At 42.9% G+C, this 13,978-nt stretch overlaps 1 protein-coding gene across 1 annotated transcript in view; it reads right to left on the reverse strand.

Moving 5' to 3' along the window:
- Positions 1-1,175: 1,175 nt before the first annotated feature.
- The window catches only part of HPSE (heparanase), a 39,383-nt gene continuing 26,580 nt past the window's right edge, over positions 1,176-13,978 (reverse strand). The window contains exons 7-12 of the mRNA XM_087724044.1: positions 13,779-13,872; positions 11,857-11,963; positions 8,718-8,832; positions 7,484-7,602; positions 5,701-5,847; positions 1,176-2,948 (exon numbers count right to left, since the gene is read on the reverse strand). Coding sequence (XP_087580170.1) covers positions 2,789-2,948; positions 5,701-5,847; positions 7,484-7,602; positions 8,718-8,832; positions 11,857-11,963; positions 13,779-13,872 — 742 coding nt within the window. The 3' untranslated portion in view covers positions 1,176-2,788. The remainder of the gene's footprint in view (positions 2,949-5,700; positions 5,848-7,483; positions 7,603-8,717; positions 8,833-11,856; positions 11,964-13,778; positions 13,873-13,978) is intronic.

Here is a 13,978-nt window from a genome sequence, read left to right on the forward strand (position 1 = left end):
TTATTTTGGTTTCTGATTGGAATGATATTGTTGATTGAGTTGCCAACAGCAATAATAAAGCAAAATATAAAAAGCTATGACAATATCGTTATTGTGGTTATATTTATTTATGAATTAGTTGTGAAACCAATGATGAAGTGTTAAATGTTTAAACATATTGGCAAATGCTTAAACTATTTATTAATCTTTATAGTGAATTAGTGCCAAGAAAATTGTTCTTAATTGTTCTCACTATAGACTGTTCAGATTCCTAGCATTGGGTGACATAGGTCTTGCTCTATAAATGATGTGGTATGGTTTAGCCATGAATGACAATGAGCAAACAGATGAAGTTGGGTAGTATCAAAATTGAATACATGATTTTATATATTTAACTTTGTGGGGAGAGGAAAGCTGCATCCTGACGATATGTTCTTCCGGAATAATTAAAGAGATATCTTTGGGCCAATGTTCAAAGGATGTTAAATATTCTTGGAATATAGAATAGAAATAGAATAAGAGTTGGAAAGGACCTTGGAGGTCTTCTAGTCCAACCCCCTGCTTAGGCAGGAAACCCTATACCATTACACACAAATGGTTATCCAATCTCTTCTTTAAAGTTTCCAGTGTTTGGAGCATTCAAAACTTCTGGAGGCAAATTGTTCCACTGATTAATTGTTCTCACTGTCTGGAAATTTCTCCTTAGTTCCAAGTTGCTTCTCTCCCTGATTAGTTTCCACCCATTGCTTCTTCTGCCTTCGGGTGCTTTGGAGAATAGCTTGACTCCCTCTTCTTAGTGGCAACCCCTGAGATATTGGAAGACTGCTATCATGTCTCCCCTAGTCCTTCTTTTTATTAAACTAGACATACCCAGTTCCTGCAACCGTTCCTCATGTTTTAGCCTCCAGTCCCCTAATTCTCTTTGTTGCTCTTCTCTGCACTTTTTAGAGTCTCCACATCTTTGGTCAACATATGGTCTAGATAATGCTTATTATGAAAGAGCAAAATTTCAGTGGCAACACGTGGAAATCAGTGTTATTTCCCAATTAAAAATAAAGAGTATTTTATATTTGTACCAGAGGTTGTTGACTAAGGAACTTAGAAGGGGTTTTTTTTTGTTCCTTCTGTAGTCTCGTCTTCCCTCTTCTATCTTTAAGCTTTGTTACAGCAGAGTAAATAACTAAGAAACCCACATGTATGGTATCAATGTAAAAACTTTTATTTCAAAATGTACAAATAATCCAAAACAATAGAGGCACACGCCAAATGAAAATATATACACACACCAACGTCTAGAAACGCTCGAGAGGGCCAGATGGGCCCTTTAGTCTAGTCCATCTTGCTCAGCACTGCTTGCCTCAATTAGCAGCCAGAACGTGTCCAGAGTTGCAAAAAGAAACATTTTTCTCAGCACTACCCAGAGGCCAGAGACGGAATCCAGAACCGTTGGGAGTGCAAGACCCCATATTCCGATCCACAAAGGCAACGTCTGGCTTGCACAGTTAGCATGGGGACAAGGGAAATGTGCCATACTGGAAGGCTTTTGTGTTTCCATCAACGAAAAGCACCCGTGGCTGAAAGAATCCACCCTGAGAAAATTTAACTTTTCTTGGCTTCCGTGCCTTTAAATCCGAGGACCTGAGATTAGAACCTGATTGCCAACCAATTCAAAAACAAGAGCTTGATCGATCACAGATCTATATTGTATATAATATAGTAATTGACTTTGATCAGGGGCAAGATTGAAAAAATTTAGCAACCGGTTCTCTGCCTGGTTGCTGGGGGGCGTGGCCATGGGGGCGTGGCCTAGCCAGCTTCCTGCACCACGGCAGATTTTCCTTGAGCTCTGGGAGGGTCAAAGCAGCATCTCCTGGCCTCCGGAGGCTGGAAACGGCTGTTTCCAGACTTCCAGCCCGTTTTTCGCCCTCCCAGAGCCTCCCTGCATTTACCTGGCATCCAAAACTGGCCGCGTGGAGACTCCTGGGAGGGGTGAGGAGGGACAGAAGGGGCCAGCTAGTCCTTGTAACAACCGGTTTGGCAAACCAGATTAAAATTAACATCCGATTCGCCCAAAACTGATCCGAACCGGCTGAATCCTGCCCCTGACTTTGATTCTGTCTGGAACACGGTGGCTCATGCTTTCTGATAATCTTCAGTTGACTTTCCTAAACATTGAGTGGCCTGTTCTATTATTCATTCCCAGCAGTTCTATAATCTACACCTTTGCCATCCATTTCCTTGTTTCCTTGTTTGATACCAGAGTCTTTGTTCCCCAGAAAGCATCCGAGGAAATAAAGTGCTTTCTACCCTCGCTTAGAATTCAAAGATAAGCGTGAATGGCAGTCAGAGCATGAAGTAAATGATTTGTATTTTATTTCCTCTTGCATTCCGCCACTAAAATATTTTGGGGGGAGAGTCTGTGACACGTTTTATTTTACCTGGAATAAAGATGAGGACAAATCCAAACCAACCTAATTTATAATTTGCAAATTGGAAGACTTGCAGGAGTTTCCCAAATGTTGTCGTGCAGTTTCTCGACTTTAAAAAAGGAGAAATGAGGCGAAATTGCCCATAAGAAAATATAGACTTTTCGTTTTTACAAAATGTTTTATGATTATTATTATTTTTTTGGTATGGATTTTTCTTAAATGAAAAAGCTTTACTAACTTGTAAAAAGGGAACAACGGAGCATGTGCTTGGAGCAAAAATATAAATGTTATTTAAAGGTTTTCTCTTCCTCTTGAGCTGAAGTAGTCAATCTCAATAAAATCTTTTTGTCTTCTGGGTTTGGAAAATGCGTATGAACTTATTAAATGCAAGCCAACACTTTGGCATTTCTTATTACATAAAACCCGTATGAGAAACCTGGGAGATCAAGGCTGTGCCCAGGAATAAGAGGATTTTCCTGTAAAACTGGTAGCGTCTCATCATTGGGCATTTTTAGGAGGCCACCATTCAGCTGCACAGATCTGCAAAGAGGAAAGAGTCATATTATAAATTCACATTTAAACACTGGAAAAAAACCTATAAGCCGTGGAAACAATTTTGGTTGACGTCCGTACAACTGTAAGATGTATGGACTTCCAACTCCCAGAATTCCCAAGCCAGCATGGGAATTCTGGGAGTTGAAGTCCACACATCTTAAAATTGTCAACTTCGAGTAAATGGCTATGCTTTTTCTCCTCAAAACCACATGGTGCAATGCATCCCTCCCCCTGCGTATGGCCCCCATAGTTCCCCTCACACATGTGCACGACTCCCACCACGCATGTGCCTGGCCTCCCCGAAGCCTCCTGGGACCAGAAATGAGCCACGGAGGGGGGGAGGGCGCTGCACCCCCCACGCCCACCGTGCACGTGTGTTCGTCTCCTGCATGCACAGCAGAGATCCGAAAATCAGCTGGCTAGCGGAGGCGTGCGTGCATGTGCGGTGGAGCTGAGTTGCGCGATGGCTCGTGTGCCCGCAGAGTGGGCACCTGTGGCACAAATGCCACAGGTTCACCATCACAGATCTGGACTTTTACTCAGAAAATCTACAACTCCACTGTGTTTGCTACAAAAGAGATCTGTAGGGCTGGGAAGGAAGTAGAAGCATGTCCAAATTTTATTAACTACCCACTAACAAGGAGATATTTCAATATCTTGTTTGAAAAAAGGACGTCTCGCCCTTCGGTTTCTCATTGTGAGAAAAACGAGATCCATATTGCTCACAGACATCATTTCTTAATAATAAGTGTTCATGTTTGGGTTTATTCAGTGTCCAATCTTCTAATCTTCTAGACAGTGGGATTCTAATTAATAAGATTGTTGTGAATCCTTCTTTCTGAATTATTTTCTGCCAGTAGGGGCTTGTCTTTAACATAAAAAGAAAAAAAAAACCTAAAATTTAAGATGAACAATGCCAAAAAAAAGGGGGGGGGGGGACTACTGATTGCTTAATGAAACAAAGTTGGCAATCTGTTGTGGCCCAGCAGGAGCCGTTGGAGCTGCCACCAGACTTCGACAGCAAGGGGCCCTATGAGTCGGCTCTGGAAGATGTGGAGGACCCTGGACAGGGTTCCGACTCCGAGCAGGCGCAAAGAGGCTGTTTGGCCACCAGGAGGCGCTTGAGGCCTGGAGCAGCGGTGAGAGCCAAAGGGAGTGTAGTCCCGAAGTCAAGCCTTGGAGCAGTGGGGAGAGACAAGGGAGTGTGATCCTGACGTCATGCATTGGAGAAGTGGGGAGGAGACAAGGGAGTTGGTCCTGGATGCCCGGGAACGGAGGGCTAATAGGCGTAAAGAACAGTTACGCTGTTACAGGAGATAATTGAACTCAGCTGGTGGTAATTAGGCTCCTCTCAAGACTATAAAAGGAATGGCTTTCCACAAGCTCGTCACAGGAATCAACGTATTTACTAGAGCTGGAGAAGCTTTCGTGGCTATCTTGGCAGTCTGGATTGCTGCCAAGGTTAGTCTGTGCTGGATTGCTGCCAAGGTCTAGTCTGTGCTGGATTGCTGCCAAGGTCTAGTCTGTGTGTTAATAAATCCTTGAAGTATCTTTGTCTCGGCGTGCTTTGGTGTATGAAGAGGAGGGTCAGAACACAATCACATTTTAAATTGTTTGGGGAATAAACTAATCTCTCTTTCAGAAAAATACTGTACTGGTAGTCCTCGACCTACGACCACAATTAAGCCCAAAATGTTCAGTAGGTTTTGCCTCATTTTACAACTTGATAAGCAGTTCACTGCAGCTGTTAAGTGAACCGTGGTTGTTAAGCAAATCTGACTTCTCTCATTGACTTTGCTCCTTGGATGTTAGCTGTGAAGGTTACAAATGGGGGTCACGTGACCCCAGAACAGTACAACTGTCACAAGTACATGCCAGTTGCCAAGCATCTGAATTTTAATCACATGACCATAGGGAAGCTGAAATAGTTGTAAGTGTGAAAAACAGTCATAAGTTGCTTTTTCCAATGTCATCGTAACTTTAAACACTTGCTAAATTAATGGTCATACATTGAGGACTACCTGTAGATACAACTTGCTAGGAATGAATCCCTTTGAATTTTTTAGAATTATCTGCAGAATTGCAGAGTTACTTATTTTCAAGCCTTGATAAGCATAGACTTCATGGAGGATTTATTTATTTTTATTTTTTTGAATTTATTTATTTTTTATTTTCAAAACAAACACAACACATAAAATCTTCTTTCTTTACATACTGTAGAAAGTGTATCAGTTGGTTACAAAAGGTTTTCGTGAATCTCTTCCATAGTCTTCAAGCATAATTCATATTAACTCAAGTATTTTAACTCAAATATTTATACATGTTACCCTTATACCTCCATTTATGTTTGACTATAATTATTTAAACGCCCTTCATCATAAAATATACAGAAATTTAATACATAACCACATACTGGCATTTCATTTAATATTTCTAAAATCCTCCAATAACACTGAATCCTTATGTCCTGTTCCAACTAAACATCCATAATATTTAATAACAAAGTTTTCTAATCCTTTCCAAATCAGTTTAAGATTTACATCCAGTTTCCTTATATTAGACCCATATCTCTCTATATACGTTGTTATACCTATCCCTCCTTTATTTGGCTATATCCCGTATCATAACATTTCCCCCCTAATAATCAGGAGGATTTTTTTAGATACACTTTGTTCATTTTTTTAAACCCAATGAATTCTCCACTATTTAGAACGAGATGGTAAGATGTGCTACTCACCGGGAAAGTAAATTATCTTCTCCGTAAGGTAGTAAAAGATACTCATCTATTTGCTTCTTGGAAAAGTAAGTTGGTATGTAGAGGCGCTTGGTGCTGTTGTAGAGATTTAAGGCAAATAAAGTGATGTCACCTTCTCTGTACTTTGGGCTGGAATGACAAAGCCAACAGGTTAATAGGAGTCACATTGTGCAAGCATGTTACAATACAGCTGTGCTTCTCAACCTCAGACATTTTAAAGATGTTTGGACCACAATTCCCAACATTCCCCGGACCAAGATGCACTCTGCAGAATTCCCAGTGGTGTTCTGGGAATTGAAGTCGACATGTCCTTAACTTTGCACAGATGGGCGGAGTGGATTATGTGCCACTAGGAAGCAACAAGGTTGGTGTTGCGGCCTCCAGCAGTCAAGTCAGAGAAGGAGGAGGAGGGGTGGGAGAAAGGGTAGCATCGAGGCAACCTGAGAGCTCTGAGGGAGAAGTGAGTATGGCAGAGAGTGAGAGAGATAGAGGCCTGGGCTGTCCGTCAACCCTCAGATGGAGAATGGACAACCCCCAGGTCTGGAGGTGGCTGATGAGGAAGAGGAGCAACAGCTGGGCCCAGTGCCTGATACGTGGATCCATAGAAGGCAGAGGAGAGGAGAACAGTGGAAATCTATGGGCTGATCCTTGGGAAGGAAGAGCCACCGCTGCTAGCGAAGCTCTGCGGATAAAAGGCAGGGGGCTGAGATGAATAGGTGTGGCAGACGACGATTCATCTTCCTGCCGGTCGGACTTGTTAGCCTGAGAGAGAAACCTTTTGCCGGGGCTGCCGGCATTCCTAATAAAGGAATCTTTTGAGTTCATGTCACAGGGGTTGTTGTGTTTTGGGAACTGGGTCAGAACAGTTGGGATCTAGCCAATCTCTGACCACTGAGCAGAGTTGCTCAGCTTTCATTCGCGGGAACTCGGGAGGAAAACAATGTGAAACGTGCTTTATGCACCCACACAAAGCAATTGGCGTTTCATCACTGACCATTTCTTTGTGCAGAACGAACAAAATGGTTCGGGCCTCTGACCAGCAATGTTAGGAATATAATCTAATGGTTGGGTTGGCAATATATAAATCATGTAACAATGCTGTACCTGTTTCTTTAAAGCATACTGTAAAATGTGATTGGTTGCTGTTTTCCTCAATCGGCCATAAGAGGGAGCCAGAACGACTGTTAGCTATTCGTTAGATGCTGATCTGATCTGAGTGCCGTGAGCTATTGTAAGTTTTGCAACTGTTAGCAAACTTTGAGTGCCGAACTGATTGTATGATTATGGACGATGTTACTTGGATTATCCCTTAACTGAAAGACGTTGATGACTGACTGTCTTATCCGTGTATGACTTGGACTGTTTGATGGACTCTGATGCCTCTATTTCCACGAAAGTAAAAGCCTATTTAAACTGCAGTGTCTCTGTATGCTGGTTTGTGTGTTCTCCAACACAACTCTCACAACGCTTCTCTGAATGTACTCGCTCTCCCAACGGGGAGCTTACCTAACAATCTGCACAGTCAGAAGTTTTCCTCCTCGTTCTTCAGTGGGGCACTTTCATTTGGGATCCCTCTTTACCCTCATCTCATTCAAACATATCCTAGGGTGTCGTGGGGTTGATACCCTCAGTGGGGACTGCAAGCTAGGGCCCAGACTGTAGTAACTAAACCTGGACATTTCCTACCTTGAGTAAAACCGCAGTGTGGGACAGTTGTGACTTTAGAGGCCTTCAAAGCAGACTAACTGTGGCACTGAATACTTACTGGTGTGTATTTGTACAGTGAAGGTACACGCGGAGCTTCTTTGGATCTAAGCCAGTTATGGCGACGCGCAGGACTCTGGAACCAACCAATTTCTTGTACAACAGGGACAGCCAATAGTCCTACAAGGTGTTTTTTTTAAAAAAAAGACAGCATTGATATAAGACCGATGAGCATTGATGGCAAACCTATGGCACGCATGCCACAGGTGGCACCCAGAGCCCTCTCTGTGCGCATGCAAGGCATCGCCCCAGCTTAACACTATTGCACATGAGTGCACACCTCCTGCTGGCCAGCTGATTTTCTGGTCTCTGCTGCGCATGCTCAAGAGGTGAGGCGCATATAGGAGATGCAATCCCACCACCACCACAGCCCGTTTTTGGTCTCAGGAGGCTGCAGGGAGGTCTACTAGGCAAAAAAATGGGACACGGGGGAGGGAGGTCACACACACATGTGCGGGGAAGTGCAGGGGGGCCACACGCCATGGTGCACGGAGGGTGTCACATGCGCATTGCAGTATGGGTGCGGGGGGGCGCACATGCTTTCGGCACGCGATGACACAAAGGTTAGCCCTCACTGATACAGGACCTCTGATAAAATAACAAGTTAAAGAAAGATGAGGCATTATCCAAGGAACCATTGTCTTAAAAGACTAACTTGAGCGCTACGGAAGTTACAAAGGAATAAAAGAGGATAGTTTAGAGCCCAGATTTATTCTCTCACGTCCAACATAAAGAGGTTCATCACCATGCAAACGAGAGCTCTGGCTGTTCACAGCAGCTCTGCAGAAGGTTTACACCACATGGCACATTGTCCCTGCTTCTAGCTGACCAGACAAGAAAAGTTTGGCAAGGAAAAAGTCCTTTAACCCTGGAAAAATCACACCAACCCAGTCAATGCCCAACCACTGAAAAGGAAAACGTGATTCCAGTTTTCTACAAGTTGGAGGAAATGCCATAAATACCTAGTGGCTAGTGCCTGCCACACCATAAATTCATTCTTTCCCCCAGTCCTGTGTTTCCATACAATCATATGAGATTTAGTAGGAAACTGTTGTAAATATTCAGGACTGTCTATGCAGATGTCCCTCAACTTCAGACTCTCTAGATATGTGTTCTAGGATCAGGGGTCCCCAACCTTGGCAATGCCCACTCAGTCACAGGATCCCACCACCAAGTCCACAGAACCAGTAGTAAAAAAAAAAATATTGAATTTCACCACTGAGTTGTATACATACTGGCAAAGGTTCAAAATTGGCATCCACCAGTTGGTAGTTTCCTGCTCCATACAAGACCTGCCTCATGACTAAATCAATGCCCAGCTGGGCTGACAGTCCGAGCTTGTCCAGCCACCTGCCAAGATAATAATAATAATAACAATAACAATAATAATAATATGATGGATTATTTGGAAACAAACAACATCTTGCCAGTAGAGCAAAAAGGCAACAAAAGAAGGAGCAGGGGCACAAAAGATCAGCTCCTAATTGATAAAATGATATTAGAAAATTGTAAGAACAGAAAAATGAACTTGAATATGGTCTGGATTGATTACAAAAAGGCATTTGACTCACTGCCACATAGTTGGATCATAAAATGCTTAGAAACAACTGGCATTAGCAAAAATATTACATCCTTTACTGAAAAGGCAGTGAAACAATGGAGAACTGAGTTGGCAATAGGGAATGAGATCTACGGAATGGTTAATATCAAGCGAGGAATTTTCTAGGGTGATTCACTTTCACCTCTTCTCTTCATCATCGCAATGATCCCATTATCAGTAATCTTTAAAAAAATGAAATTAGTCTACCAAACAGCCAAAGAAGCTGAAAAAATTTCGCATTTACTATATATGGATGATTTGAAACTCTATGGAAAATCAGAAATAGAAATCCAATCATTGACAAACACAGTCAAAATACTGGCGCATAATACACCAGACATCACACTGATTGAGAAAAATAAGGTCACAATCATAGACATCGCAATACCAGGTGATAGCAGGGTCGCCGAGAAGGAACATGAAAAAATCGCAAAATACCAGGACTTAAAAATCGAAATTCAACAACTATGGCACAAACCAGCAGTGATAATTCCAGTGGTAATTGGCACACTGGGTGCTATTCCAAAAGCACTGGAATTACATTTGAAACAGTTAAAAATTGACAAAATCACCATCAGTCAAATGCAAAAAGCCGCACTGCTTGGATCTGCACGCATATTACGAAAATACATTACGACGTCCTAGGCCCCTGGGTGGGGCCCGACTAGTAACCAATGCCAAATCCGGCGAAACAACTGGCCACTGTGATACAATTGTATAATAATAATAATCACGAATCCAAGGTAGTGCCAATTGGTGCCTTACATGCAATCCCAAAACAACTAAAGCACCACTTGAGTACCATTGGCATTGACAAACCCACCTTCATTCAAAAGCAAAAGGCATCTGGCACGCACGCTGGTCGCAAACTGGTAGTAAATCCAGCAGCAACCCACCCCTGCTACATACTATATTTTTTGAAGTATAAGACGCACTGGAGTATAAGACGCAGCAAGGTTTTGAAGAGGCAAATTTTTTAAAAAAGTTTTTGCACTCTGCAAGCCTCCCAAAAACGGACCATTTTTCGCGAAAATGCACAGAACAATTTACAGTGAACTATGCACAGGCAGTCAATAAAAACCAAAATGGTGGCAGCCCAGCGGCGGCCAGGGAACTGGTTGAAGGGCGTGGCCTGTCTGGGTCGCTGCCGGTTCTGCAACCCAGGCCTGAATTCCACTACTAGTTCGACCAAACTAGGCCAAACTGGGAGCAACCCACTTCTGGCAGGGAGACATTTTAGAGAAATAGTTTCCATAAAACTAGAACAAGATAGTTAAACTGATATTCTTGAATCATTTACCAGAATAAAGAGTTTGTTCTGGATATTGTTTAATCATAACTGACCATATTGTAATAGTATCTGAGAGATGTTAGTAATAATGTTTGGGCTTGCAAAACTCTGGACAATCAAATGAAAGGCAGCAAACAGAGACAGAAAATTATACTCCCTGCCCTTCCGTGGTTATGCTTTTTTTTCCCCAGCCTAGATCTGGCAGCTATTGAGAGAAGCAGAACAACATTACAACGTTCTTCAAGAATTTGATTTCCAGTTTAAGGGTTTGACCTTTGTGGAGTGATCAGCAACCCCCTTCTTCCTAACTGTACAGAGTTTCCCAGAACTACCCAGAGTTTTCCTATCCTCCGCGAGCTGCGCTGGCTACCTGTCGATCTCCGGATACGCTTCAAGGTGCTACTTGCCACCTATAAAGCCCTTCATGGTAGTGGATCTGGGTACTTGAGAGACCGCCTACTGCCGATCACCTCCACACGACCCATTAGATCTCATCGTTTAGGCCTCCTCCGAGTCCCATCTGCTGGTCAATGTCGACTGGCAACTACGCGGAGGAGAGCCTTCTTGGTGGTAGCCCCGACCCAATGGAACGATCTCCCCGTGGAGCTTCGTACCCTCACCACCCTCCAGACCTTCCGCACAGCCCTTAGAATCTGGCTATCCCGTCAGGCCTGGGGCTAAAGATTGTAACCCGCCCGAATGGTATGAATGTTGCGTTTTAATCATGTACTGTCTTATATGTAAAAGTCTGTTTCCCCCCCCCCCTTCCTTTGGATTGTGAGCCGCCCTGAGTCCCCCCCAGGGAAAAGGGCGGCATACAAATAAACAATACAACTCTTTAAATATATGGCAATCAGAAGCAATGTCCTGTGTAACTTGAAAGGCTGTATAACTGTACACCAACACACCAAGACTTCAGATTAATAGGTAAAGGTAAAGATTCCCCTCACACATATGTGCTAGTCATTCCCGACTCTAAGGGGTGGTGCTCATCTCCGTTACAAAGCCGAAGAGCCAGCGCTGTCTGAAGAAGTCTTTGTGGTCAAGTGGCCAGCATGACTCAATGCCGAAGGTGTACGGAACGCTGTTACCTTCCCACCAAAGGTGGCTCCTGTTTTTCTACTTACATTTTTACCTGCTTTCAAACTGCTTAGGTTGGCAGAAGCTGGGACAAGTAACAGAGGCTCATTCCGTTATGCAGTGCAAAGGATTCGAACCGTCAAACTGCCGCCCTTTCTGATCGACAAGCTCAGCGTCTTAGCCACTGAGCCACGGTGTCTCATAATATGTATAGATGCCCTCTATATTTATAAAAAACTATCAGATGATTAGATGTTGATGCTCCTCAGAGTCCATAAAAATATTTTTCTGTCTGGTCAATGAAAACTTGCTGCTACCATATATTGGCTAACATAATTTTTCTAGGTGAGATCCTGCTATGCCACAAGAGACGGTTCTTTTAAGCCAGTAATATAATACTTACATAAAACCAGCAATGTACGCATTAGACAAATTAGGAGTTCCGCCTCCAAAAGCTGAACTTGTTTCTCCTAGCCACACTCTCTTCTCGGGTACTGTGCTGTTCACAATCTAAAGGATATTTTGGGGAAAAAAAGAAGTACAGATGTAGAAAGGAATGCGTGAACCAGTGGTGAGATTCAAATAATTTAACAACCAGTTCTCTGCTCTAATGACCAGCTGCGTGGGTGGGGCTTGGTAGTCATGTGACTCAGTGGGTGTGGCCAACTCAATGTCACTCATATGATGGACGCTTCGCCTTAGCTGTTACAAATTAACAAGGATTAACCGGAGAGGCAGTTTCTATAAGCAGGGCAATAAATATTAGGCTAGAAACAACACCAGAATGTTTCCTTCCTGCCTTCTTTACAGGATTAGCCCTGTAAAGTGGGAAAAAACAAAAGATTTCTTCCAACAACCGGTTTTCTGAACTGCTTAGAAAGTTAACAACCAGTTCTCCCAAATAGGTGCAAACTGGCTGAATCCCACCACTTGCGTGAACTAAGTTTCAGGGGTTTTGTTAGACAAAGCAGGCGGGATACACAAAAATTGTTGATACTTCCACAACCATTTCATATAAAGGTAGTCGACTTATGACAATTGAGCCCCAAATGTCCATTGTTAAGCAAGAGTTTTGCCCCATTTTGCAACTTTTAAGTGAGTTTTGCCCCATTTTGCAACTTTTCTTGCCATGGTTGTTAAGTGAATCACTGCAGTTAAGTGAATCTGGCTCCCCCAACTGATTTTGCTCGTTAGAAGGTGTCCCAAAACGGGATCATAGGATCCCAGGATACAGCAACAGTCTTAAGTATGAGCCAGTTCCCAAAAAACCTGAATTTTGATCACATGATCAGGGAGATGCCGTAAAGGTGGTAACTATGAAAAATCGTCATGTCACATTTTTCAGTGCTGTTGTAACTTTGAATGGTCACTGAACAAACTGCCGTAAGTTGAGGACTACCTGTATTGTGAGCTGGTGGCATGCCGGTATCGTGTTTGTCTGGTGCAATTCTCTTAAGATATTACAGTGAAGTCTCCCTCAACCTTTGTAATTTTCAGAACTACAAGAGCTACAGCTTCAAGAATTTTTATTCAGTTGTGCTCTTGGAAGTTGTAAGCCATAGGCAGTCCCCGACTTATGACCAGAATTGAGCCCAAAATTTCCATTGCTTAAGCAAGATATTAGTTAAGTAAATTTCCCCCCATTTTATGGTCTTGCCACATTTGTTAAGTGAATCACTGCAGTTGTTAAGCTGGTAATATGGTTGTTACGTGGCTTCCCCATTGACTGTGTTTATCAGAAGGACACAAATGTGGATCACGTGACCCCAGGATACTGCAAATGTCATGAGTCAGGTGTCTGAATTTTGGTCACAACATCATGAGAATGCTGTAGTAATAGCAATTGCACTTAGAACTATATACAGTGCTTCACAGTGCTTTACAGCTCTCTCTAGAGTCTAAGCGGTTTACAGAGTCAGCCTATTGCCCCCCAACAATCTGGGTCCTCATTTTACCCACCTCGGAAGGAAGGAAGGCTGAGTCAACCTTGAGCCTGGTGGGATTTGAACTGCCAAATTGCAGGCAGCTGGCAGTCAGCAGAAGCAGCCTGCAGTACTGCACTCTCACCACTGCGCCACCCTGGTTCATATAATGGTTGTAAGTGTGAAAAATGGCCGTGAGTCACTTTTTTTCAGTGCCATAATAACTTGGGAATAGTCACTAAATAAATAGTTTTAAGTCAAGGGCTGCCTATATATCCAGAGGGCATCAGGATAATTTATTATTTATAGATAATTAATTTATCCATTTCCCCCCCTAAAATGCTTCTCTGATTGGGATATATTCTTACACACCACCTTGCAATTTGTTTGCCAAACTGCTTACCTGAAGCACTTCCTCTGCGTTGGTCTTGAAGCTATCCAGTATATCTGGATTCAGGAAATCCTCCCTTGTAGCAATTCGTCCATTAATATAGTAACTGCAACAAATCAAGACTGCTGAGCACTTATGTCCAAGGTCTGCATTTACACTCAAGTGTACTATCTCCAGGAGACATAGAAATACGTCTAAGTGTAGGCTACCAT

The sequence above is a fragment of the Thamnophis sirtalis genome, unplaced genomic scaffold (genome assembly GCF_051295495.1).
Source record: "Thamnophis sirtalis isolate CommonGarterSnake01/CBP01778 unplaced genomic scaffold, rThaSir2_p1.2 scaffold_10, whole genome shotgun sequence".
NCBI classification, from domain to species: Eukaryota; Metazoa; Chordata; class Lepidosauria; order Squamata; family Natricidae; genus Thamnophis; species Thamnophis sirtalis.